The sequence below is a fragment of the Alligator sinensis genome, unplaced genomic scaffold (genome assembly GCF_000455745.1).
Source record: "Alligator sinensis unplaced genomic scaffold, ASM45574v1 scaffold872_2, whole genome shotgun sequence".
Taxonomy (NCBI): domain Eukaryota; kingdom Metazoa; phylum Chordata; order Crocodylia; family Alligatoridae; genus Alligator; species Alligator sinensis.
The window spans coordinates 1970137-1996903 of record NW_005842132.1 but is presented as its reverse complement, the minus strand read 5'-3'; the positions used below and the strand labels follow the sequence as shown (position 1 = coordinate 1996903).

The window sequence follows — 26767 nt, the reverse complement described above, 5'->3', positions numbered from 1 at the left end:
AGGGGTCATTGAGCCTTATTCAAGGCACAGGGAAATCGGCAGTAGAGGAGGAGGGACTTGAACCTGGACCTCCTGAGGACCAACTCGGTGCTCCTCTGTGCCTTGCCGGTTACCTGCCTTTCATGGCTCTATGACATGGCACTGGTAGAACAAAGTGGGGGGCGGGGATCACTGCAGCGCTGTTCTTGCTGCTATTGCTCACCTGTCAAGCAAATATAATGAAATTAATGAAGCACGGAGCACCTCCTGGCACGCGCAGCCATGCTCGACTGACTGCAGCCTGAGTCATGCCTGCTGTTGGGGGTTGGGGGGGCGGCATGCGTGGATTGGGGCAGCTTCCAGTTACGTGGCTCTGCTCATCCCGAACTACCGCGGGGGGTGGGAGTGGGGGGTGCAGTATGGCTAGATTCTGAGCTGAGCCTGTGTATAGTGTGAGCCCAAAATGAGAATCCTCCCTGCAATGTGTCTGCCCTCACTGAACTCCTGGGGACCCTTGCTAATGGCCTGTGCTCCTTTTATGCTCCTCTCTGACTCCTCTTGGTACTGGGCAGCCTGCTGGGATGCTGTCTTATGTTTCCATCATGGATGCATTGCTCTTTATGTCCCCTCCCCTAGCTCCTCTCCTGCCTCTGTGCATTGCATCTCTTTTCTCCCTGCTCCCCCTCACCCCCTAAGGAAGGCAGTGGGTCAGGTGATGGGTAAGGAAGGGGTTGCCATGCAGAACATAAAGACATGGGTCACTTGAAAGAGGGTTGGAGGCTGGAAGTTCTGGCCTGTTTGTCTTGATCCCTGCCTGCCATGCAAACTGCTCTGCTGGAATTGGTGAGAAAGCACCAGGTCCTATACGCAGGTATGATGTCCCTTTTTTCCAGCAATTCTGTGGACCAGTCTGTCCTGCCCCCGTGTCATCCCTTGGGATGTGCCTGTGAAGCGTGGCCTCTCTGCCTTTGCCAGCTCCCAGAAACAAGGCGAAGCAGCCCTCTTGGAGCAGCTCTGGGTGCATGCCGGAGAGTGGCACTAGCCTCTTAAGATGGCTGTATCACCTCATTCTGGGATCTGGTGCCTGTAGGATAGGCAGGATGAGGGAAACTGTGCTTCATGGCAGGGCGCAGAAACAGCATGGATGTGTCTCACTGGGCTTTGGATCTGACCTGTAATATCAGGGTTGGATGTAGGTCTATAGCAGTAAAATGCCCATCTTCTCCCTTGTGCTTTTGTGTCTGTCTGCCCTCTTTGTGGGAAGGCCGCCCTCCAGCTGTGTTATAAAGGGCTTGTGTTATATGGTGCTATGCCATGGCGAGGTTCAAGTGGTGGGTTGTGTTCCAACCCGCTCCCTAGGTTCCTGCTAACAAAGCCCCAGGGGTCCTTGTAGATGCCAAGGCTCACCCATGCCAACCCTTACTTTCTTAAGTCTTGTGTGTCTGGGAGGGCAAGTTGGCATCTCTTTTGCCCTGTGCATTAGCAGCGGATTCAGTTGGAAAGGCAGTCCCTATGTTTTGGAGCAAAGGGAGAAGCAGAGCGAAGCCAGCTGCATCTGAGCTGAGCCCTGTCAGTTAGAAAAATCTGAGATGAGCCCTGTCATCCCCCCCCAGTTGTATTGATTTTGATATAAAAGTCTTGTCTAAAGATCACTGGGATACACATGGATATTACATCTGCTGAGCATCTGAGGAGTGCCATGTGCCCAAGGGAAAGAAACTTTTTTTTTTCTTCTTTAACTCCTCATCCAGGTCTTGCTTGCAGAGGGCAGCAGAGAGATCAAAAGGGGTGTGGACAGACGTGACCATTATCCCGTTACAGGTGTGGGTTGATAGACGCTGCTCCAGCGTAACTGTTATGCCGGTGAAATGTAATACTGACAGAAGCACAGCTCAGCTGCTGTAGCTCTCAGCCTGCTTTGTTCAGGTTTAAAGTTACAGCAATTAAGTTCAGTTGGACTGGTATAGGAGTGGACCGGCATAACGGTTACATGTCAGAAGAGCTGATATCTGCACACCTTCCTCCCCTTTTAAGGGAATTTAAAGTCATACATGTCTATAGCTCAGGGCTGAGTCTTTTTACTCGGAGCACTTGCTAACTTGGGAATGCCAACATACTGGGCAGACAGATGCCTTAAGTGCAGCTCTACTGGCAAAATGTATGTTGGTGTAGTGTAACTGCCCTCTGTGACAAGCTGTGCTGCTTGGGGATGGCTGGCACCTCTTCTCACCCCTCTTTGTGATATAGCCATGGTGGGAGAAGTCTGTAGTGTGGACCTGGCCTATGCATGAGGCATTTCCAGCTCTACTCTCTGATGTGAAGGGGTTACCCACCATGGAGAAAAGCATGGAGCCAGCATGGAGAAAAGCAGGTCACCTCCCCTCCACTCCCAGGCTCCAACCCCCCTGCCAAGGCTGCCATTTTCCTGTCCAAGCTCTGAGCATGGGTTCCTCTGAGGTTAATACCACTGTACCTTGTGACTAGGAAGGTTGGACAGATTTTGGGAGGAAAGGGGCATTGGTAGCTGTTGAGTGAGGGGCACGGCCTCTGAATCAGAACTTCCTAGACCTCAAAAGGCTGCAAGTGAGAGAGGAGCAGTGGAAAAACCCTGGCCATACCCAGTTCGCTTTCCCTTTCAGCAGTTGCTCTCTGTCTGGGTGTGACAGAGGAGATCAGGCAAGATGGTCCTATGGGCTGACCCAGAAAGTGAGAGTTCTTGCGTTACGTACGAACCAGAGTCCTCCCCAAACCCAGAGGAGATTCATAGCCTGGCTTCAAAGTGCAGAGATGTTGGAGAAGGTGGAGGGGGTCTCTGTGTGACATCCCCAGAGCTGCTGGGGGAGAACCTGCCCACCTGAATGTCTTACCCCAAGTGACAAACTAGTCACCTGGTGAAGTCACACTCTCCAACCAGCTGGAGACAGGCATGGTGGGGGTGGCATCCCAGGAGTGGCTTCCCTTCTGCAATTTGGTGGGAACTAGTGGGTGCTCTGATGGTCCTGGGCCTGTCATGTGGACAAACCCAGAGAAGTGACTGAGCTTCTCCTCATTTATCCAAGTGGAGGGAACACTCGATCCTGTCCCCACCTCTGCTCTTGGGGAACTGGGCAGATGGCTGCTGACGAGGTGGGGTGTTACCATGCTGCAGCAAAAGGCAACATCTGCCTTGACATAATTCCTCTGTTACCACATTTCATCTCCCCCAGGAGACGGGGACCACTCACCTCCAGATGTTTCATGCAAATCAGAAGTGATTTGCTATTGTGCTTCCAGATGTCATCTGCTCTTTGGAGAAGGGGCCTCAGTCAGAGCCGCAGCTCTGATCTCTAGGAGGTTCAGGACAGGGCCTGCTGTGTGCTTTGGCTGCAGTGTGATGCCTAACAATCCAGCCGGCCTTCTACTTCAGTGGATAGAAGAACAGGTCCTCCTGATCAAACAAGACAGGCAGATAATGGAAACATTGGTGTTACCCCCATCTTAGAGATGGGAAAACTGAGGCGCAGAGATGGAGTGACTTGGGCAAAGACACAGAGGAAGCAGAGCAATGACTCGGCTCTCCTGGGTTCCCGTCTTAGCCATGAGCTCACCCTGGCTATCTGGGTTTGGCTCTGCAGGTTGACGATGATCGCTGACTGGTGCATGGAGTTGACTCCTGGATTGACAGTGCTTTGAAATCTGGATCCTTTGCCATGGGGCCTCTCTCTCTCTCTTGTTTTTGACTTCTCAGCAAGTCTCTGAAGCCCTGGCCCTGGTGATGCTGGAGCCATTTGAAACCACTTGCAACCTCAGCCGAGGCTGCCTTTTTATCCTGGATCACACTGTGTATAGATTTCTCCAGATCATTTTTCATTGCTGGGTGAAAACCAATCCATCATGCTGTTCCTTACCTGTCTCCAGCAGCTCTTTGTCTGACTTCACGCCTCCACCTCCTCATGTGGTCACGCACGGATCTCTCCCCCTTGCCTGGTCCTTGGCCGCCGGGGCTCAGCAAGGAGTCTCTTAGGTGTGCATTACAACTGACTCATCCTCCTTATTCCACTGCGCACACACAGGGATTTCTTTCCAGCAGGGTTTTGGGGGTTTTTTTTGCAGCTTTTGCCATTGCTAGCATTGATATTGAGCCCAATAAAGCAGGCTTTTGTCCTCCTGAATTGTACACGAGATGCATGCTCCCATAAGAGAGGGTGTCGACTGGTGATCTCTCTCTCCTCTTTCTCTCTCACATACACATGTACACACACATGCTCCTCCAAGTTCAAGGCGAGGCCTGACTAATTAAGGCAGACCTTTTGTCAGAGGCAGTTTTTTTAATTGGCTTATGGTGTGAAGAACCGTGAAATCTGGGCCATGTTTTATTATAGTTCATCTTGCTCCAAACAAGACAGGAGCAATTAAGCTCACGCTGTCATTTTAACTCGGCTCTGTTCAATGCGAGGGTTTGTTTTTATTCCTCGAGAGAGACGGTGTAACCCTCTGAGAGCAAAGTCAGGGGTAGTTTTTATTCTCTGTACCCACCCATTTTGGGAAGCAGCTCCGCTCTTTGGAAGCTTTCCTGGCTTTCAGTTGGCTTTTAGCAGTGCCCGGGGTGGGGGCTCCTGGTGCCAGCATCCGCTGAGCAGCATTGTGCTCCAGAACTGATTGTGTTTTTATGCCTAACCTAAAATGTAGAGCTTGCACAATTGTAACTCTTTTGGTGAGCGGTGTGGCGTTCTATTTTAACAGGTAAATTGGTACAACCCCTGTGCTGAAAGCGGGTTCGTGGACACAAAGGTGCCTCATAATGATGCAATAGTTTTGGAAGGAGCTTGCTGCCAAGTTGGTCCAGAAAAGAGGCAAGGACTTTGGGGTGATATCTTTTACTGGACCAGTTTGAGAGATCTTAGACAAGCTTTTGGGTACAAGACCTGTGTGGGTCTAGCCCTCCTCATTAGGACTGCAGACATGATATGGGCTTGTGTTATCTTTCTTTGCGCTGGTATAAATGCAGAAACACCAGGAAAGCTTGCAAAGAAGAATTTTTCCAACTGTTTGAGTTGCTTTAATAAAAGATATTGGATTTACCCAAAGAACCTTGTCTGCCGATGTCCTTAGACCAACACGGCTACAGCCTATATCCCTGGAACACCAGGAGCAAGTTATACCAGGCTATGGTGTCTACAGCTCTCCTCTGATCCTACCAGGGTAGTGGGCTGCTCAATTTAAACCGTTTATTACTGCCTCCCCTACTACCGATCGCTGGGTGCTGTGATGGTGCACCAAGTGGCTAGCTAGCTGCTTCTGAGAGCTAGTACGTCATCTGCTTCGGATGCCAGTGCCAAGTGTCTTCATCCTGAGCTCACTTTGGAAACAGGAGGTGACTGAGCTGATGCTGTGTTGTTTTCCTGGCCAGGTTTCTACCCCTTCCACATCAAGGTTAAGCCATCACGGTGGCTGTGACTTGGTGTTACCCCTCATTTACATCCACCAGGTCTGGGACTGGCACCTGCAGCTCTGAGAAGCACAAAGCCTTTCTGTTCATCTCAGGTTTGGGAATGGTGACTTTGAAACCTAGTGATAACTGTTCCTGGTTTGAAGGAGGGGCAGTTGGCTCTTTCCCAGCTGATCCCTTCAGAAAAGTAATGGTGAGTGTTTCCCACCTACCTCTCAGGCCACCTAGATCAGTGGTTCTCAACCTTTTTTGTACCAGGACCCACCTATAAACATTGATGGCTAGTGCCCCTCACTCCCAACCCACCTCCCCCCAGTGTGTGGGGTAAGGGGCTGGTGTGTGGGGCATGGGGGGCAGCCCCAAGCAGCCCCTTGCAGGATGGAGCTGTGCCAGCCTGCAAGGGAAAAGCCACGGTTTCCCATGGTTTTCTCCTTTAAAAGATAATCCATTTTTAAAGGTTTTTGATCCATTTTTACAGTTTGTCCATGACCCTTTCATATATTCTTGTGACCCACTTCTGGGTCACGACCCATGGGTTGAGAAACACTGGCTTAGATCACACCTCTTCCAGCAGCCCCCTTGGCAACTCCTGACTCTCTTGCGACTCGTCAATACAGAGGAATTGTCTGCTACTGAAAGCCGATGGCGTGAAACCAATTGGCTGTTATGTTGAAATGAAAGCCCCAGGGCTGCAGCTACAGCCGGAGCCTGCGTGCAGGGACAGAGTGGGCAGAGGTAGCTGTCCCCTGTGCCGGTGTCCCTTCTTGTCCCTGCCTTCCCCTGCCTTGCTGTCACAGCCACTCTGCTCTCCTGAAAGCATCATCTGCTCAGGCCTCTTCCCAAAAGGCATGGGGTGCAAGAAGGCCCCAGGGTTTCAGGGAGCTGATGGGTTGGGGTGGGGGCTGCATGTCACTTTTGGTTAAGGGGAGTAGGGGCAGCTGCCAGTGCAGTCTGGGGGCATCTTGAAGGCCCAATGCTTTGTGGGGTAAATGGGTTCCCCTCTACCTGCACAGACTTACAGTAGCCCCCTCACTGTAGCAAACCCATGTGGTCTTGTCTCCTTCTTGCACAAATAAATGTTCCCCTCCCACTGAGCCCTTGTCAGGGCAGTGTGGGACCGGCCCACAGTCCCTTCCCCAGCTCCAGACCCTGCTTTTCCAGAGCAGTGCAGGGTTGTGGCTCAGCCCTGGCCTGGCCATTGCTCTGGGTGGATGCCATCCAAGTGTCCACTGCTGCTTTGGGAGGTGTTTGGTATCTGGAGCGCAGCCTCCTGACCAGCTCTGGAAAGAAAGTAGAAGCTTCCTCAGGAGACACCCCTGTTGGCATCCAGCCAGCTGGCTTCTTGTAGGAACAGGTAGGGGAGATGGCAAGGAGGAGATGGAGATGGTTATGATGGGGCGTGGGCCTTGGTGACAGCAAGGAAGCTGAGAGAGGAGGGCTTGAGGCTGCTGTGCCTGGCATCTGGCCGACTCGTTGCTGTGAGCAAGGTGGGTTGCAGCCAGCTCCGCACTTTTATTTCTCCGTGTGCTGCATTTCCTGCTGCTGCTTCTAGGGTGCCCTGTTCTGGCCCCTCCAATCTGCTCCTAGATCCAAATGCCCCAAAGTGGGGCAGAGTCCAGAATCCTCTGGGGCAGCAGGACGCAGAGCTGTATCGGCCAAATGGCTCTCGTCTTTCTGTGAGCCTGGACTGGAAACCCAACTCTGGATGCACCCAATATTGTGAGTGGCTCAAGCTCGCTGCTCTGAAGTAGTTGCTGTAGCATCAGGGTATCCCAGACTGGGCTGTGGATTTGCTATAGCTGGGAGGCTATTGGGTGCTGCTGATAGACACATGGAGCAACGTCCAAAATCTCTGGAGCTGGTGAACCCGGCTGACCATGCAGCTCTGTATTTGGGGGTCATGCAGACAGTTCTTCCTTTCCCCCCCCAGTCTTATAAAAGATTACTCCTGTTGTTCTTGATTCGGTTGCTAATGGGCATAACTGTATCCAGCCCCTTGTGCAATCCAGGAATAGGATTGGACTCTGGACTGGGTTTGGCAGAGAGAAAGGAAAGACAGACACAGCAGCCTCATGGGCTTACAAAGCAGCCCTTTAATCAGGAGCAGAAAAGTGGGAGTCAGTATGTCCTCTTGAGGTCTTCTGAGAAGTTGCCGGGGTCAGGGGTGCATCTTTCAGGTGCTTGGACTTGTCATGGTTTTGGCATCCACTGATGAGGGCAATGCGTCCACTTGGGACCTGATTGCAGAGGAGGGGCTTGCATTTACAGCCCCAGCCAGGGAGCCTCTAGCACCTCATGGTACTAGCTCTGGAGGTCCCTGCTTCAATCCCTGGTGCATTGGCCAAGATGAAGGCTGTCACAGTCATGCCTGTGCCACCCCCCAGCCCCGCAGGTGATGCCAGGTGATGTCCACACCTGGAGTAAGAGGGAGTGTTTGCTCCAATAAGCCATTCATTTCAAGTGCTATGTGCATGGTAATAGCATGAGAGAATCCAACTGCCTGGCCAGACTTACCAAGGTAATTACTTACAGGGGTACACAGGCTGACTCCTTCATGCATCCACTGAGCTCTTTCTTCCTGGAACCTGTACTCCTTCTTCCCAGTTCTCCACACCTCTTGACAGCCAGCACTTTAAATGAGCAGCCATCAAGATAGGGAGGGGCAACTGAGGCATGGACGGCTGCAGTGATTTACCCAATGTTGCCCAGCAGGGATGTGGCAGAGTCCCAGGGCAGTACCCTGTTCACTGGTCTACGCCATCTCTGTCTTGGGTCTCTCCCTACACTCTGTTACTCTCACTTGCTGGCATTTCCTTACAGATGCCAGTCAGGGACTCCAGCAGGGTGGAAGATATTGCTTCAGGGAAGCCATTGGTTGTTTTTTTTAAGAAATACAATATTTTTAATTAGTGATTAATTGAAAACATGTTTAACTATTACAGCACCGCAGCGCAATGAATAATGGATGTATGTTTGCAATGCAGCTTTGGAGCTGCCCAGGAATGCACATTGGGTTTTCATGGGTCATGCCTTGATTATTTTTATGGGCTCTTCTTCTTTTCCCCACCCTCTGACATCTGGGAAGCTACTGCCATGTTTTATACTAGTACTGTCATAGCCATACAGGGCCCCACTTAGCAAAGGCTTTAGCTTAGGCACATGCATAGTCTTATAAAATCATAGAGAAGGTAGGGCTCAAAAGGTCACATTTAGTCCAACGTCTCCCCCCAAGTCCACCGCCTGGCTCCTTGTCATAGAAGGAAATCAGGTTGGTTAGGCATGACTTGCTTTTGGTGAATCTATGCTGGCTGTTCCTGATCACCTTGTTTTCTTTGGTGATTAGAAATGGAGTCCTTGAGGACATGCTCCATGATCTTTCCAAGTATCAAGGCCAGACTGACTTGGTTTGTAATTCCCTGGATCCTCCTCTTCCCTTTCTTACAGATGGGCACTATATTTGTCCCTATCCAGTCATCTGGGTCCTCACCCAACCTCCATAAATTATCAAAGTTGGTAGCTAATGTCTCTGGAATTACCTCAGCCGATTTCTTCAGTAGCCTAGTGTGTATCCCATCCAGTTCAGTTGACTTGAAAGCATGCAGGTTTGCTAAGTAACTCCTACCCTGTTCTTCCACTACTCTAGGCTGCTTGTCTCCTTCGCCAGCTTTGCTGCCAACTGCACTCGTGATAGCTGACTTGATTCATGAAGCAAGGAGGGTATTCAATGCTTCAGCCTTCTCTGCATCTTCCATAACTAAATTGCCTTCTGCATTCAATGTGGGGCTTGTGCTTTCCTTAGTCTTCCTCTGTGCGCTTCAAAAAGAGACCAACTTTTTGCTTAAAGTCTTAAATCACTTTGAACTGGGATTGTCTGCTCAGCCTTCCTGCTTTGTGTGAATGGTGGTTAAATTGGGGAAAAGCAAAGAAGGGTGGTTCTCCATTCTTTGCCTAAGAGGAAATGGGCTTCCTAAAGTGCAGTCTTGCACACTCATCCTATTCCCAGCACTTTTTGTCGGTGGTCCCTTGAAATCGAGGAAGGTGTCTGTCAGGCTTGATGGGTCCTCAGGTGACAGAGGAGCCCGGTTCTGGGTGCGCACACTCTTTGGCAATGGGGGCATGTTGTTGCACAGCGGAGTGGGATTCACAGCCCCAGGTTGATCTCCTTCTCCCTCCTCCGCACAGTACAAACCTAAGAGTGCGAGGAGAAGGAAACACAGTTTTAAGAAAGCTGATCTCATGTTAATAGCTATTTGTTTAAGACACCCACAGGTAAACTGTAGTCTCACTGAAAGCTAGTCTTGCCCTGAGCCTCCATGGTTATTTGTAATATAGCAGCCCCAACATACTGCAGCTGAGACTGGGTAGGTTGCCAGGTGCAGTACAGACCTCTTATAAGAGATGGTCCCTGTTGCAAAGAATTTACAGATGAGACGGGCAAAGGATGGAAGAAGTGGAGATTGCTATTCCCATTGTACAAATCAGGTGCAGCATGTGGAGAGCAGGGCGTTAAGAAATGTTGGTGGCTCCCCTGATCAGAAGGATCTGGTGGGACATAAGGCTTTGGTGGACCCTTTCTTCCCTTCCCATTTTCTATGAAATGTGAGTGCAGAGGCCATTTGAACTGGACAGAAGTTTTGTAAGGGCATTGGGACACAGTAGTGGGACTGTGAAGGGGAAGGAGCTAAGGTTGGGGGAGGCTGGAAGCTGGGGAGAAAGAAGGCGGAAGGGGAAAGGGGGAGCCAGTGGAGAAGGAGGGAAGACGGTGCAGATGGATGCCCTTGGAGACCTGGGACTAGATGGGTGAGTAAAGTGAGACAAAGCTCCAGGGCAGGGAGGATGGAGGGAACCTGAGACTGGAAGAGGGGTCTGGGGAGGGTGATGGACTAGGTGTGAGAGCCAGGGGCTGGAAATAAGGATGAGGGTATGACTGGGACTTGCTGGGGATGGGCAGAAAGGGATTGAATTGGGTGCTGGGAGGGAAAACTGCTTGGGCAAGGAGTCTCGGACCAAAATGAGAAGCCTGAGCAGTGGGGACTGGGGCTGGGTAGGTGAGGGGCCGGTGCTGGGGTGTGAGGGGAAGAATATTGGGTCAGGGGAAAAGATGTATAGGATGGCAGGATCACGAAGGATGGTCCCCTTGCTAGGAGTCGAATGCTTCCTTGGCCAGCTAGATCCTATTGCTGGCTGTGTCATGGGGTCCTGCATGATCCTGGCCCAGTTGTTTAAGGCAGCTTTCCCCATGCAGGCACCGACTGCGATCCTCTTTCCTGGGCGCTGACATGAGAACCTGGGGGCAGATTTTCAGAAGAGCTGAGCCTTGCAGGTGCTCCTGAAAGCCAACAGAAACTGTGCTGTGAATGGTTCAAGTGTTTTATACTGGGGAAAGTACAGGGATCCCAAAAGGGCAGCCCAAATCTGTGGGCACTCCTAGCCTCCACCTCCCTGTGCCCTGGTGCCTGTCACTAGAGTGGGGACAGACTCACCTCTGTGTGTCCCAGATAAATTAATATTTGGGAAGCTCTCGAAGAGCCCCACAGAGAAACCTGTGGGGAAATGAATAAGTCTGTCTTCACAGCGGGGTTTGGGTGCCATTCAGCAAACAAAGCCCAGGACCGCGTTCGGCACATTGAAAATAAAACAGTGCGTTAACGAGCTGCTTGCTAATTGATCGACGTCTATCCTGCACTCTGGATGAGGCAGGCATCCTGTGGAAAATAAACAACACGCAAGCATGTCGTTAATGAGGCTCTGACTTAATTTTCGTGTAGATGGGGTTGTACTGGGTTGGCACCGGCCACCCGAATGCTGGCTTTTCGTAGCTCTGGAGGTCCTGACTTTGCAACCTTGATCCTCTTTTGAAGGTGCTTCCTTCTGTGGCTTGCTCAGTACCAGCGGGGAGGGGAAGGGAATGGGCTGCAGCCGATTCCTCACATCCTTGCATCTGTCTGGTCTATCCCCTGAAGGAATAGAGAGGAGATCCACTAATTGCTCCCCTCAGAAGCCAAGGTGCAGGTGGCCAGCTATTCAGTACCCACACCTGGACCAGAGGCTTGGAAAGCTTTGTCCCCAACATGCTGCTCCTGTCTGACAACATGGACACTTAGTCAGGTGCTTTTACAAGGGAACTGCGATCTTTGGAAAGCTCCATCCAAGCTTGTGTCTCCACTGACCTCTCTCTTCAGGCAAAAGCAGGGATTATTGGACAGGGCAGGGAAGGCTGACTATAGAGGGGCAAGCTGCTGTGAAAGTGGGGTGAATGCAGAAGGCAGGATCCCTGCACCTGAGGGTACGGAGTCAGCTTGGCTGCAGAGCCCAGAGGGGTGGGAGGTAGGCTCTTGTCTTTGCATCTAGATGAATGTTTCCTTGGCAGCCTTTCAGTTCCCCGGATCCACATCAATAATACCTGGTGGCTTAGTCCGACGAAGGATGGGGGTGGTGAGAGCCCAAGGGAGGGCCGAGGAGCGAGACATGGATGGCAGTAGAGCCGCTGATGGGAGCTAATGGAGGCTCTGGGCAGTAGAAAGGGTGCAGTGAGGATTTATGCTCTGGGGAGAGGACCTCGGCAAAGATAACAGGGCCTGTTTGAGCAGGAGAACATTTAATTGCTGGGAGGGTAAAAGGGAAGTGGAGCAGCGGGAGGGATTTTGCTTGGGCAGCATTATTTAGTGGGAAGGGGTCAGTGGAGAGGGGGTTCCTGTGGGGTATTGGAGTGAGGCTGGGAGGAGGCTGATGATGTGGGGTGGTTTCTGGGTGTGGGGCATTCATGGTGGGTGCTGTGATGGGCTGGGAGGTACTTCAAATTGCCTCTTGGTGGGCTTCTGACTGGCGGCGAGGAGAGAGAGAGGCTGCAGCAGAGTGCTGAGGGTCTGCTGAGAGCTGCAGGGAAGTACCGGGACTAGGAGAGTGTTCAGCAGTTTCTCCTGGCCCCCAAGATCCCTAAATATGGCATGGCACTGAGAAGTCTCTAGCTCTTCCTCGTCCCTTTCTCCACTGATGTGGGGACAGGCAGACCCACTGTCCTCATGAGATCTGACCCTCTGAGCAGGAGCAGCCTGTATCCTTGCTGCCTGAGCTGTAACCACCCTCCTGTTCAGTGTTCACCTGGTGTTCATATGGTGTCATCCCAAGGGAGCGGAGAGGGGCTGATCCTGCCCATCCCCAGCTACCTCGGCGCTAGCATGCCATGTGGCACAAATCCCGGCCTGCTAGAGAGCCAGGATGAGAGAGAGGGATGGGGCCACAGGGAGCTGGGCTGCTTACGGGAGGGAGATGGATGGCTTGACTTTGCACAAAGTATGTGGCAAAAAGAAAGCAGCAGCTTATTTATCCTCGCAGACGTTTCTACTTCTCCTTGTCTTGTTCTGAGTTTTACCTTCCTGGTGCCAGGATGGCAGGGATGATACAAGCTGCTGAGGGACCTGGTCCGAGTGCTGAAGGGTACCGTTTTGTTTCCTCTCTTGGAGGGAAGGAGGCTTCCCAGTGCCTGGCTCTGGAGGGGTTGTGTTCCCAGAAGGCATGTAGGAACCGTCTATAACCTGTGGCACTCAGAAGCTGTGCTGCCCTTTCCAAGGTTGTCTGGTCTTGTGGACTTATTCCAAGTCCTGTGGTATTATTCAGTGCATTTCTTAATGGCATGGCTTCTGGAGTGCTGTGTTTAACTGGAGGAGCCCAGCTTTTGCTGGGTACAAGTGGAAGCTTTCGCATTTGGTTGGCACCGTGCTTTGTGCGTGTCCTGCAAACTCATAATCCAGGTGGCAATACAAATTGCCCAGCCTATACTATGAATCACATCATACCAGTAGCTTGGCTGAGCTCTTGGTGTTATGAGAGACCTGATGGGCCTGGGGTTGGCTGCTGGTTTGAGGGCCCTGAAGTGAAGAACGTATCAAGGTGCCTCCTACCTCCCTTGCTCTCCCTGCCCAGTACAGAGGCTCTTCCAGTCCCCTCACAGCAAGAGGAGTTGGGAATGAACATGACTGATGCTGGGAAATGCCAATGTTTTGAGAGAACCTGATTCTGATTCTGAATTGTCAAAAAAAAACAGATGTCAGAATTTCCTTAAACAAAGAAAGAAAAAAAAAAGGGAAAGAAACTTGCTGCAAAAAATAATGGAGGAAATTAAAAAAGTGTTTCTGCTTTAAAAAAATTTTTTTTTTTAAATTTCCTCCACCAACAGAACAAGCTGGTGCCTTCCCCTTGGTCTGCCAGGACCCCGGCATGCTGGAACAAGGAGCCCTAGAAACACTGGGAGACCGAAGTCTTGGAGTACCAGCCCTGAGACCGTCCCCGGTGACCCATCCCAGTAGCAGGCAGGTTTCTGAGACCCTGCTGGGGTTTTGCTGCGACTTGTTGAAACAGGTAGGTTCTGCGGAACATTTTCTTTTTGATGAATCGATGTTTCCCAGCAAACGTGACCATTCTTAGAAGGTTTCTGACCCAGCGATTGCTGGGATTGTGTTTGTAGAAGCTGCATCAATGGGATGTTCTTTCCTCTCCATCGTATTTCTGGGCAGGGGACTTGGCTTCCAGTGCTAACCCCTCTGATCCTGCTATAGGGCCAGCCTCTCTGTCTCGTGAGAGTGAGACCATGGAGAGATCCCAGGAGCAGGGTCTGTTGTCTAGCAGCTTCTCTCTTGCCCAGCTAAGTGTTAGACTACAGAGTTTTTTGAGTAGGGGAAGGGGACTTCCAGTTGGGGTTCTCCCATGATGGCTGGCCCAGGGTTTCCTCTAGAACCACCCATTGGTACTGAGCAGATGTTCTTTGAGGAAGGGGGTACTTTGTGTGTTGTTTGCCCACTTCTGTTCTGGGACTGGTGTATGAGTTTGGCGGAGAGGGGGGACGAAGTTGCACTTAATATTCCCAGACTCAGCGTTATGACTCTTTCTCGCATTGGGAAGAAGACTGCAGGGCTGAAGGCACCTGCTTCTGCTTGGTGGAGACAGTGGCAGGGGAGCACTGTTCATCATGGCTCCCTCTTAGTTCTGCCGTAGATACTACATGGAGCCCGTAAAGAGGGAAACTTTTCAACATCCTTCCTACCTGTCCCATCTGCTCCTGAGCCATTTCAGGCAATTTGCAGAAGACTGTCTGAGGTGGGAACTTCCCAGTGTAGCCCATCTTTGTTCCTGCAGTGGAGAGTCATGCCTCAGGACATGTGCTGCCTCTGGGAGGAGGTGCTGGAGGCAGCCAGCATCCCGAAACCTTAGATGGATATGGGGCAAGCAGCTTTTTCTGTTCTCCAGCCTGTTAGAGAGAGGCAGGGAGGGGATGGGAAGGGAGCTTTTCTGTTTTGCTTCCCAGAGTGCAGCCTTCTCATCATAACCCCGAATCAATAATAAACATAATTACTTTAACAAAGGAAAATCCATGCAGGCCTTGAATGTTCGGCCGTGCTCCAAGGAAGACGCTGTTTCATTACAAAGTATTAGGGCATGAATATTTGATGCCTGGGAGGACTTTTCTTTTGGGAGGCCAAGGTATGAATTATGGAAAAGTTCTGCAAAGAACACAAGCCATTATTTCTGATGGGCTGGAGGGGAGTGCTGCATTTGGACTGTCTCGGTGCTGGTGCCTTTGAGGAGCATGGGGAATAGATTGGAGGAAAGGTAAGGCCATTAGGGATAGCACTGGATTGAGACTTCAACAACTAGGGGTTCATTTCCTGGCCCTGTGTGACCGTGGACTAGTCGCTCCATCCCTCTGTGCCTTGATCCTGCGCTAAAAATCATTTCTTTTGTGTCTATCACCTGATTAGCTTGTCGCACTCTAGGCTTGTCCAGCGCCAAGCGCAATGGAGGTCTTGTTCTGTTGTACTGCAGGCCAGCCAGTTACTTCCACCTCGAAGCAGGGAGGTCAGGGATGATTCAAAGGCTGTCTCGACTTCAAAGCCAGCAGAGAGAACACGGACACGTGTGTATGTCAGCTCCACCCAAATTTACCTGTTCAGTGCTTCGTCTTGCTTGAGATGCGTCGGTAGATACATGCCAGTGTTTGGTTCGCTGTGCCAGCTATGGCATCGCGTTGGTGGCTGATGTTCATTCTGCGGTCTGTCGCGACCCCCAGGCCTCGTTCAGTTGTGGTGCTGGCAAGCGATGCACGGCCGAGCCTGTAAGTGTGTTGCAGATTATTCTTCCCCAGATGGAGCACTTTACATTTCTCCATGTTAAACGTCATCAGGTTATGATCTGCCCATCTTGCAGTCTCGTCCAGGTCAGCCGCTATCCCCAGCCTGTCCTTGAGTTGGACCTCACTCCCCCATTATTTGGTGTTATCTGCAAACTTTGCCAGTACGCTTTTTTAACATCTGAATCCAAACCATTGATAAACATATTGAAAGGCACTGGTCCGAGTACTGAACCCAGAGAGACGCCACTGATCGCCTTCTGCCATGTTGACTCAGTTCCATCTATTCATACACTTTAGGTCCGACCTCATGATCCACCTGTAAGGCAGGGCTGTGTTATTATCTCAGTGTAGAGAGGGGGAAATGAAACATGGAGAGAAAAGGGGAAAACAATGCTCTTCATATGAGCTGTGTAATATGAGGTGAAAACTCGGCATGGACAAAGCCATTTGTAGCTTTGACGTGAATTAGCTGGTTGGGTTGACCATGGCAATCCTGCAGCCTGCCCATTGCTGTCGTGCCCACAGGCTGTTTTGTCCTTGCCTCAGGTTTCACTTCATTTACTTGAACGAGCCCGAGTTAAAATCACACTTCTGTGAAGACAAACCCGGAGCAACCTGCCTAGGGTCACAAAAGGGAATCTGCGGTAGAGGAAGGAATGAAACCCAAGTCTGTAGAATCCCAGACTAATGCCATAACCACTGAGCAAACCTTCCTCTCTGACCCGAGATGACCCTATGTGGGAATAAAAGTGGATTTAGTCCCTTCCTAGCTCCAGCAGCTTTTGCTAATATGTAAAGATTTTCCTCTAATCGTGCTGTCAGGAGCAGAGGGAGCGTGTGCTGTCTGGCTGTCACAGTTAATTTTACCATCAATGCTTCCCCCTCCCCACCTCTCCGAATAAAAGAAAGAGATAATTTGCTGCTCTTAACCGATTGCTGAGGGTGGAACACCCCCTCCACCCCCACTTTTTCTTTTACATACGTCAAAATGTAAATCCTAATGATGTCTCTGTTCTTTCATGCTCTCTCTCTGGAAATTTGAGCTGGAGTTTGAGGACATTATCACGTTTCTGGAGTATTGCACATTAGTGAAAACAAGGCGGGTTGGTGTTTCTTGGAGCAAGACGAAAAAGAGGGAGACCCTGCTCTCTGCAGGATGACGATGACTGCGGAGATGTATGGAGGAAGAACACGGCTGGTGAGCTTCGGTGCTAACGGATTCCACTTTGGTTTGGATAATTCCTCCTGCTGATCATTTATGAAGTGCATCGTTATCTCTGAGTGTTTCAGTAGTGCCTGGAGCTCCTTGTATTGGCTGAGGCCTCCTAACCTACAAGGGGCCGTAGAGGCCAGGTCTATGCTACAAAGTTTGTCAGTGGAGGTAAAGGAATTAAAGGATTGTGCCCCTCAACTGTGCCAGCAAAGCCCCTGGCATGGACACCACTGTGCCAACAAGGCATAGGGCTTCTGCATCGGGGAGTTAGGGAGTGTAACCTATGCTGGTAGAAAGTCCCCTTGTGCTGGCACTTATTGCCTCTTCACTAAGGGGCTCTGCTGCTATGGCTATACTATGCTGCTGCTTTGACAGGCTATGAAGTGTTAACGGACTGTCCTGGGTCATTGTGAAGTGCATGCAAACTGCTGTCCTGGGATCACATCATTGAATGCCAGGTAGAAAAGCGGCAGTGTGTTCAGCCGCTTGCTGAACCCAATTGGAAGGGTGACGTGTATGCACCGATCCCAGGACTTCTTTCTGTTCCAGGACAAACACAGGTGCAACTTGTTCAGTGCCAAATGCAACATTTCTTCCTAGCCATGGGGTCAAACAGGGTTTGGGACCAGTTTTATCCCTAATGTAATTCCAGTGGGGTGAGTGAGTTTGCCCCTGGATTTAGCTGCAGCTCTGCTGTCTTTTGGCTTGTGCTGGGCTCTGCTGTGGGTGCCGTGTGGCAGTGTATGCCAGGGGACATGAGCTCCCACGTAAGATTCTTGTAACCTGTGTGGCCAGGCAATTGCTGCTTTAAAACAGGAAGGGACTCCAGGCCCTTGCTCCTGGCCAGTGTTGCACGGAGATTGTAGTGGATTTGGGCAATATTTAGCCCCAGAAATGAGTGCTAATGGCATCAGTGTGGCCAGCATCCTCTGTGGATGAAGCAGTTCTGTGATGGGGGCATTAGAAGGAGCCCCCCCTGGGGCTTAATAACCCTTTCTGGCTTTATGTGCTTACTAGAGCTGCATGGCTGTTGCTGCAGCACCTTGGAGGAGGGAGAAGCATGTAACAACGTTTTTAAATGGTATGAGCTGGTTGTATTTCTCTGAAAACTCAGTTTCTTGCATGACCTTGGGTGAACTGCTTTCGCTCCTTGTGTCGCAGCTCCCCCCTGCTCCATGGGGTAACAGCACTTGTCTGGCTGCAAACTCTCTGAAGCAGGAGATCTCTTTTCTTGCATGGTTGTGCAGCTCGTAGTACAAGGCCCTGGGCCCTTGGTCTCCGTGCACCTTTGAATGACCCAGGAATCACTCCCATTTTTATGTCTCCCATGAGCTATCTGAGTCCCATCGGGTGACTGTGATTATGAAGAGGGCTGGGATTGTAGGGGTGGCTGCTGTGTCCTTGGTGCAGATGCTGATTTGCGGTGGGTGGCGCAAATGCTCCCGAATGAAGCCAATGGCGCAGGAATCTGGGATGCGTCATTGTCCCCGGAGTCTAACCTCTAGGTTGGTGGTTTTGATCCAGACCAGGAGTGACTGGAAGCTGTGATGGGCTTGTGATGGTTGAGTGCCTATAGATGTGTGTGCACCCATGTGCATGTTCACAGCGTGCCAGGCCTTGTGGGAAAGCCTCCCCCTGGCAGCCCCACTGTCTGGCAGCCTCAGGTGAGGACCGAACAGGCACAGAGCCTGAATGCTCCTCACCCTCGCACAAAACCTCGTGGTAGCAGGAGGACAAGGTGGGGGACTTGCCCTTCAGGCTGCTGCACCCTCCAGCGCTGTTGAAGGCTCCCTCTGCTCTGCAGGTGAGGTGGCCGCTGGACCCCCTTCTGCAGCCTGCATCACTGGGTGCTTGGCCTCTTTTCAGTGCTCATAGAGCCTCTTCTGGGCACAGACCAGCCTGTCCTTGCTTGAGCTGCCAGGGTAATCAGCAGGGATGTGGAGAATTGTTCTAATTGCTGAGCACGTGCTTCCCTGCGAGTGCAACACTCCCCCTCCCACAGGCCTCTGTAGCTGTGAAGGTTAATTAGCATGGGTTTGAACATAATCTCCTCTGATCCCTCAGCCTCGGTTCGTTAGTGATGTAAAGAAACAACGGTGGGAGCCAATGGATTCCCACCCCCTCCATGTTTATAAGGCAGCCACCCCAATCAGCCTTCACCTGAATGCTGTATGCCGGAATGCAAAACTGCTGTGCTGCTCCTTGCCTAGCACAAGGCAGGACTCAGGAAGGAGTCGTCTCTCTCCCACTTTGTACCTGGAGTTTGAAGGGGAAGACAGGCATTGGTTTCCCTCAGCTTTTGTCTGTTCGCTGACTTATTGGGCAAGCAAACCTCGCCCACTATATGGTTTGTGGCCAAATCCACTCCCATGTAGAGGGCTGGGGTGGAGATCGTGCATCACTTAGGTCCTGTCTTAAATGATGCCTGGGTCTGTGCAGTGGGGTAGCACCTTGAGACCACATCAAGAAACAGGGTTTCCATGTGCAAGGTGCTGCACAGATCCCGTGTCCCAAAAAGCCTGTAGCCTCCAGGCAGGAGGCTGCTTGTGTTGTCCTTTGCGGGGTGACTTTTGCTCTACTGTGCTTCAATGTGTTGTTTCCTTGTGCCTGAGCTATAACAGGGTGCCTGCTTGTCCTTTGGCGAATGACTTGTCTGTCTACATTTTCAAATGGAAGGGGTCTTGTTGGGGAAGGAGAGCAAAGCTGTGCCCAGGTGGATATGCAGGAGGGTCTTTGTTCTCCTATTACGACTGCATCAGGGTGAGTCTTCCCCGCGCCTGGAACACTTCAGCCTCAACCTGTCAGTTGTCTTAGGCAGCAGCTGCTTGCTGATAGCTTAGAGCATATGTTAAGGTTTCCCCAGGATAAACCAGGCTCTCTGTATGTGTTCAGCTCAGAGGCAGAGGTGGTTGTCTTCACTGACCCTCCTTGTAAAGCCTCAGACACCTGAAAGTGAGAGTTAAGTCTGGAGCTGTTTGGGATGCTGATGCCTTGATGGTACTTGTCCTACCGGCTGCCCAACCAGTTGGCAGCTCTAGAAGTCAGCGTGGTGCCTGCTTGATGGCTTTGGAGGCTGAAGGCTCAGTTTGGGTGATGGAGCACAGTCTCCGTGGTCCATTAAACCCTTCCAGTGCAAGGTCCTGATGCTGTGAGCATGCATCCACCAGGTGCTGAAAGTTGAGCCCTACTGTGGCCTGGGGTCAGAGGGAGCAGCATGTGCAAGCAATATTGCACACCGATAGCTGGGGTGTTGGAGTCCCCTCGAGAAGTGAGTGCAGCAATGTGACTAGCATCTCTAGCTGCTTGTCCTCTCTGCTGAGCATGGCACCTCGGCCCATTTGTGAGTGAGCTACAATGCAGTTTATCTTTTAACGCGGACCTCTGTGTTTTGCCTGGGAGACGGGAAGAATCTTGGGCCACATCAACTGGAATAAATTCACTTGAAAGGACTTCTGTGGAGATGTGTGCTGAGTTGTACCAGCTGGGCCTGACCTCTTCCTATTATTAAACACCTCTTTTTGACCTCAGGCCTGACAGAGTCAGCGTTCACCACTCCTTTCCCAGGTGAACACCCCAGGCAGAGCTAGGATGGGTCTGAAAAAATTTGCCAAGCCTTTTGTGTGCAGTTCCAGAACTAGGCCATGTGCTCTCCTGAGCACTGGCAAAAAATGTGCTAAGGGTGCACAATGGGAGAGATTTCAAACTTAATGCGGTGTCTCAGCTTTTCTTGTTCCTTTATTGTTTGGACCAAAAATCTAGAGTAATCGCTTACCCAAAATAGCCTCCTTATGCTACTGCACGTCACCGGTTGGGAGCCATGTACGCATTCTCTCTCCAGGGAGAGAAAAAGTCCTCTCTCACATCGCTAAATTTGTCAGAGCATATTTTTAAAGACCAGTAATGAAACAGGAAGAGGGACTCTTCAATACAAAGGCAAAAAGGGGCACAGGGCTCTAAATTTTATTATGACTATTTGGGGTTTTTTTGTGGTACAGGAGTGTCTTAGTCCTGGACCAGTACTTCATTGTTATAGGCGCTGTTCAGACAGCTAGCAAATATGATCCTTGCCTTCGAGAGCTTTCAATCTATGTAACACTAGGAAAAGAGCCAGGAGAGATTTTTCCAATGCAATATTTTTATCTGAGTATTTCAGTTACTCAAACCTAAATTGGTTTGTGAGAGGGGCTCATTTTGAATCCTCAGACTCATAAAAATGGTGTATGTGTGGGGGTGGAAATAAAGGTTGGAAGTTGCTGAAAGGAAGATTTTGACACTTTTCCGACATGGGGAAATATATTTGCTTTTGATTCAAAATGCTCTTTGGGTTTGGATCATTTATTCTAAAATAGAAATGGTTAAAACAAGAAAAACATCAAATCTGAATGGGAGATTCTGATTGACTGAGTCCTGTTCTAGATGATTTGCTTGTGAAAAATCTAAAGATTTTCAATTTCTGATCCTAGGACAGGCTGAGGGGAAAAGAAATGAAAATCTCCATCTCTCAAGAGAGAGGAATTTGTTTTCCAGCCAGTTGAATCTGTGATTCTAGGGGCCTGGATGGCTGGTTACGCTGTGTTTATGGGTGTGCTTGGTTAGATTTTAAATGCTGGAGAGAGGAATGGTGGAAAAGACCCCGCCATCTCCTGTTCACTCTCTCTTTGAGCATCCACTCTCTGCCGCTGGGTGATACAGGAGACTGGGCAAGATGGACCTATGGTCTGAGCCAGTAAAAGGCAGGTTTTATACTCTTACGTTCCTATGAAAGGGTCAAAGTTGGAAGAATAGGCTGCAGCTAGTATGCAAGCAGACTTCCAAGGAAAGCCTTCCAATAGCCAGTGCTACCAAAGTTTGTAGGATGCTGATCATCATTACAGCATCTGTGCTGCAGAGCCCAGCTCCCAAGCATTAAAGAAACATGAGGTTGGGTTAGAAAACCCTGAGATTATTAAAAAATCCAGCTTGGTTAAAGTTTCTGTTTCATCTTTTTTTATTCAAGATTTTCTAGGGATCCCAGTTTAGTTTATACCATTTTCTCCATGACAGTGGAGGCAACAAACTACGTGGGAGAGAAAACGGAGATTTTTGGTGTAGTCGTGTGACTGCGATGGGGGCTCTAGGACCAAACATGACATAAGATGAGAGTCCTGATAGAAAGGGGAAAAAATTGGCAGTAGTGAGGTCCCCATTGCTTCCTTGGGCTGTGCCAGACCAGCTCAAGTATAGAAACTTCTCCAGTAGCCAAGCTGCTGCTGATGGTTCTTTATTTTTTCCAGTTGAGGGCAGTATTTTAGGAGCTGAAGTGTGTGTATGCATGTGCACATGTCCACAAGAGTTTTATTTTACTAGCCTTATACAGGGGGCTAATCCCATGTGGAAGATGTGCAGAAGGAGACCTAGAATCCCTAGGCTTTTTTGTACAAAGGAAAAGCCCTGAATACTTGTTGAATAGCTTTGCACAGTACCCTCATGTGGGTTCTCTTAGTCTGCCCTAAATCTCTTCTGGCAGCTGATCCACTTTGGAAGTGGATTAAAACTATCAACAGCCCAAAGGCACTTGGAGTATGATGTAAGGGTTTCCATGCTGAGAGGTGGCGTAGAATAGCCATTGTGCTCCACTTTTGCCCCCTGGCTATTTGGCTGTCACTTCTCTTTCTAGACAAGCCCTAAATGTCTTTTGAAAGCTGCCCATTACATTGCCTTGTACAGGGTTGGCTGTAACATCAGATCAGACCTTAAGCCACATTTGATATCATCATTACATGAATGTTTCAGACTAATCCCATTATCATGGGATGGTGCAAGACTCTGGGTCCTTGCTCCTCTTCCCAGATGGGCTCTAGATTTACTGTTTGACTGTAAATCGCATGCAAGGAAACCACCAGTTCTCAGTTTACCTGTCTCTAAAATGGGTAGTCTAGCAGATACCGATTTCTGGTGAGATGGCTGTGAAGTGCTATTAAGCCAAGAGCTTTATTTCCATGAGTCCTTGCCACAAGGGGCAGGACTTGTTGAATAGAGCCAGGTGAGGAGGGCTTTCCCCTGTTTCATGGGGCATGGCAGGGAACACTGGAATTTTTTAAGTTACTTCTCTTATGAAACTGTGCAAAACCCAGAAAACTTCAAAATGGCTCAACTCAAAGAAATCTAGGGTAGAAATTAGGGCTGTGTGAGGCTTCGGATCCAGAGAAGCTTTGGGTGCTTCGGCGTTGGAAGTAGCATGTCTGGATTGAAGCGCCGGCTTTGTTAGGTTTTCTGGAGCTGTTTGGAAAAGCTTTGGAGTGGCATCGGAGATCTGGCCATAGGGTATAATGGGGAATCAATGAAATATCTATACATTTGTTGCTTTTTGTCTGATTTAGATGAAACGTGCAGGGATGGTAGCCTCTGCTGAGAGCATGAAGCCTGCCAAGTTTCAAGAAGATTGCTGCAGGGGTTTGGGGGGAACTGCACCTCAAGCAAAACTTGTGACATAGATGACCCTCTGTGCGTTAAGGCGCAGCGGGCCGAAAACTGCAGGGGTGATGGCCCTTGCTGAGGCCACGAAGCATGCCAGCTGTCAAGGAGATGGGTGCGAGGGGAGTCTGGCTTCTGGGGCCCTGCATCTCTGGCTGCCGACAGGCAAAACTTGTGACATGGGTGACCCTGTGTGTGTTAAGGCACAGCAGGGTGACAGCTGCAGGGATGGTGGCCCCTGCTGTGGCCACAAAGCCTGCCAGCTGTCGAGGAGATCAGTCCAGGGGTGTTCTGAGGTCCTGCACCCTTAGTTGACGACAGACAAAACTCGTGACGTGGGTGCTTGTGCAACTGACTGTCTCCGTCTTGGGGCAGTTGATTGTCTGTATTGATTATTTCCTCTCCTTAGTCTGTGGTTTTGTAGTTGTTAATCCATGCTTGTTAACTCGTTATGTAGTAGCTAGGTACTGTGTATGGAGCTGGTCCCTGAGTGAATCATGATTAATTGGTAACTGGTTACAAAGTACCATAGCAACCAGGCCTGCAGTAGTCGGCCACCCCCCCGTGCCCCAAGACAGACACAGTCGCACAAGCACCCATGTCATGAGTTTTGCTTGTCTGCACCTTGAGGTGTAGTTCCCCCAAACCCCTGCACTTATCTCCTTGAAACTTGGCAGGCTTTGTGCCCTCACCAGGGGCCACCACCCCTGCAGTTTTGCCCCACTGTGGCTTCACACACACACACACACACACACACACACACACACACACACACACACACACACACACACACACACACACACAGGACATGAGTTTTGCTTTCAGGAATTTGGGGTGCAGTTTCCCCCGAACCCTTGCTCTGATCTTCTTGAAACTTGGCACACTTCATGCTCTCAGCAGAGGCTACCACCCCTGCAAGTTTCATCCAAATCAGATGAAAACAACAAAGTTATAGATATTTCATTGATTTCCCCATTACACCCTATGGCCGGGTCTCCAAGGCGGCTCCGAAGCTTCAGCTGGATTGAAGCAGGAACCCGGTCCAGAGCTCCGGATCGGATCCCTGGCATCCAAAGCTGGATTGAATAGCTGCCTACTTGCGTAGGCCTAGAAATCTTTCCTTCTGCATCCGTTTCTTTGTTTGGCCAGAGTCAAAACAGCATCACTGAGTTTTAACTTTTTATATATATATATATATATATATATATATATATATATACACGTGTGTGTAAAAATAATATATATATATAATATGTATTATGTCAAATAAAACCTTTGAAACAGAAAGCAGTGTTTAAAAAAAGAAGCCGAGCTCGTTCTGAAAAGGTCTTTATCAAAATGCTTTTTGAAATAATTTTTCTTTTAAAATAAATTTTCATTGAAATTGACGTGTTTCTGCAAAGTGTTTTTGCTTCTGACAAATTGGCATTTTCTTGTTGGCAAATTTCCAGGCAGCTCTAATATCACTGTTCAGCAAAGCCATTCAGCATGTCTTTAAATCCAAATGATTTCAGCTTAAACGTTAAGCACATGCTGAAATGGAGTGCTGAATTGAGGCCCAGAACATGACTTTGATACGTATTGCTGTGTACACTGGTTGTTTTATTTCAATAGTGTTTCAGCAAACTGTTTGATCAGACTGTAAACTTCAAAGTGGGAAGTAGCAGGGTGGGAGATGTGGGGTGTTTTTTGCCCCAGTCTTTCCAATGATTCAGTTTGTTGGAGATTAGCAATTTATTTTGATACCTCCACAGCAGCCAGTCAGGTCCCCCCGGAGCCATCAACTTTGGATGCATTTTTAATGAATGAATCATATAGGCTGAGATGCAATATCCCCAAAATACAAGCTTTGAGTCCATGAACTGCAGTAGTGATCCCTTCAGCTGTGTGTAGGTAGCAGGCTGTTTTGGGGGCCAGGCGCTAGAGGGAGTTGTGACTGCATCTGTGGTTTGACACACACTTATTGCATGCATGCTGATGAATTCATCTTGCTCTCAAGCTTCAGGCCTGTGGATGCCTGAGGGTGCTCAGACTAGGACTTGCACACAAGGAGAAACTAGAGCTAGAACCGGTTTGATTTGACTCCCCTGGTTCATAGAAGGTGGAAGGACAGTTTGCAAAACACCTGGGTTCTCAGCATAGGCAATGAGCTGTTTGACCTACTGCTGTAAGGGGAAATGACCGTCCAGGGGGACAAGAGAAAGGTCTGAACAAAGCTCAAAGCATCAGAGACTCCTTGATTTGAATTGCAGCTCTCTTGCTGATGCTACTCCATCTCATGCCTCAGTTTACCCGTGTGCAAAATGTATCTTGTGAATACCTACCCCTCTGGAGCAATGTGGGAGTTAATAGGTGCAATGTGATGTAAAGTTAATTGCTGTAATGGTTGTTTAATGTGAGCATTAATGGGTCTAAATGCTGTTATAATCAAGTAACCCCCGGCTCCCGGCTTGCTGTGGGATTGATGTCTTGCGTTCCCTGGGTGGAGTAGTGAGGACTATTTTCCCTGTATTCAGTCACGTTGTATTAAAAGAGATCTTTGTATTTGCCTGAGTGCCAGAAACCAATTAATGCTGTTGTGTGTGTGTTTTTAATATCTGTTCCTCCTGCACTGTTTGGTTGCACTTCAAAGCAAGGGGCCATTATAAATGTATTATTCATCTTTCTGAAATGATTGCTAGACGTGGCTACATTGCTTCTCTAATAACATGTGGATACGAAGTTCTGGAAGATGTGGGTAATAAATGCTGAACAGATGATGCTGTGAATAACAAACTGTTATAAAGCATGTGATAAAATGTCAGCACTGTCCCTATAATGCACGCTGGTTTTATGTGTGAGGTTTTATTAGAAAGTTGTCTATGTTATTTAATTAAGCGAATTCCTTTGCTGCTGACGGGTTCTGCAGCTGATAACGTGCCAGGAAAGGCCTGATCTGGAGTCAGCACGAACGCTTCCAACTCCTGCCAGGGTCTCCTGGGATGAGTCTTGTGCTGTCTGATGATGACGTGAGGTCTGAAGTCAAGTGGATCTAGTAGTGTGTTGAGTTTTACTGGCCTCAGCTTAATCCTTTGATGGCAGGTCTTTCTGGGACTGTGTCCGAGACAAGGGTGTGGGTGAAGTGCCAAGGTCTGGCTGCACTTGTGTGTAACGGATGCTCCTTGAAGTTGCTTTTCACAGCGGGGTGGGGTAGCCAGCTCTGCTTTGCTTTTGGGCAGTTTTGCCATTAGGTGGAAGTGTTGCTGAGGAGAAGACAGTCGTTGCTTCAGACTGCAGTTAGTTCAGAGAGTGGCTCATCCTGTTACCAAAGGTGCAGTGAGACCCACACTTGATTCCTTCCTCCTCTAACATAGTGTGGGAAGGGGTGAAAGCAAACCAAAGGAAAATGCTTAGGCTGGTTCTCCTGCTATTGAGATCGTGTGGGCTGTGGTAGAGTCTATAGAGGGCAAGGCTTGACCAGCAGATTGCTGGAGTCATTTAAGTGGCAATCCCAGATGGCAGGTCCGTCACCGTGGCTGAGACTCCTGGGGGGCAGGTAGGGACACCCAGCTCTTTGCTGTGGGAGAAG

General features: G+C 49.7%; 1 protein-coding gene across 1 annotated transcript in view; it reads left to right on the top strand.

The window, feature by feature from the left end:
- The first annotated feature begins 18923 nt into the window (after positions 1–18923).
- The window catches only part of GRM4 (glutamate metabotropic receptor 4), a 219690-nt gene continuing 211846 nt past the window's right edge, over positions 18924–26767 (top strand). The window contains exon 1 of the mRNA XM_006025095.3: positions 18924–19093. Within this exon, the coding sequence (XP_006025157.1) occupies positions 19091–19093 (3 nt within the window). The 5' untranslated portion in view covers positions 18924–19090. The remainder of the gene's footprint in view (positions 19094–26767) is intronic.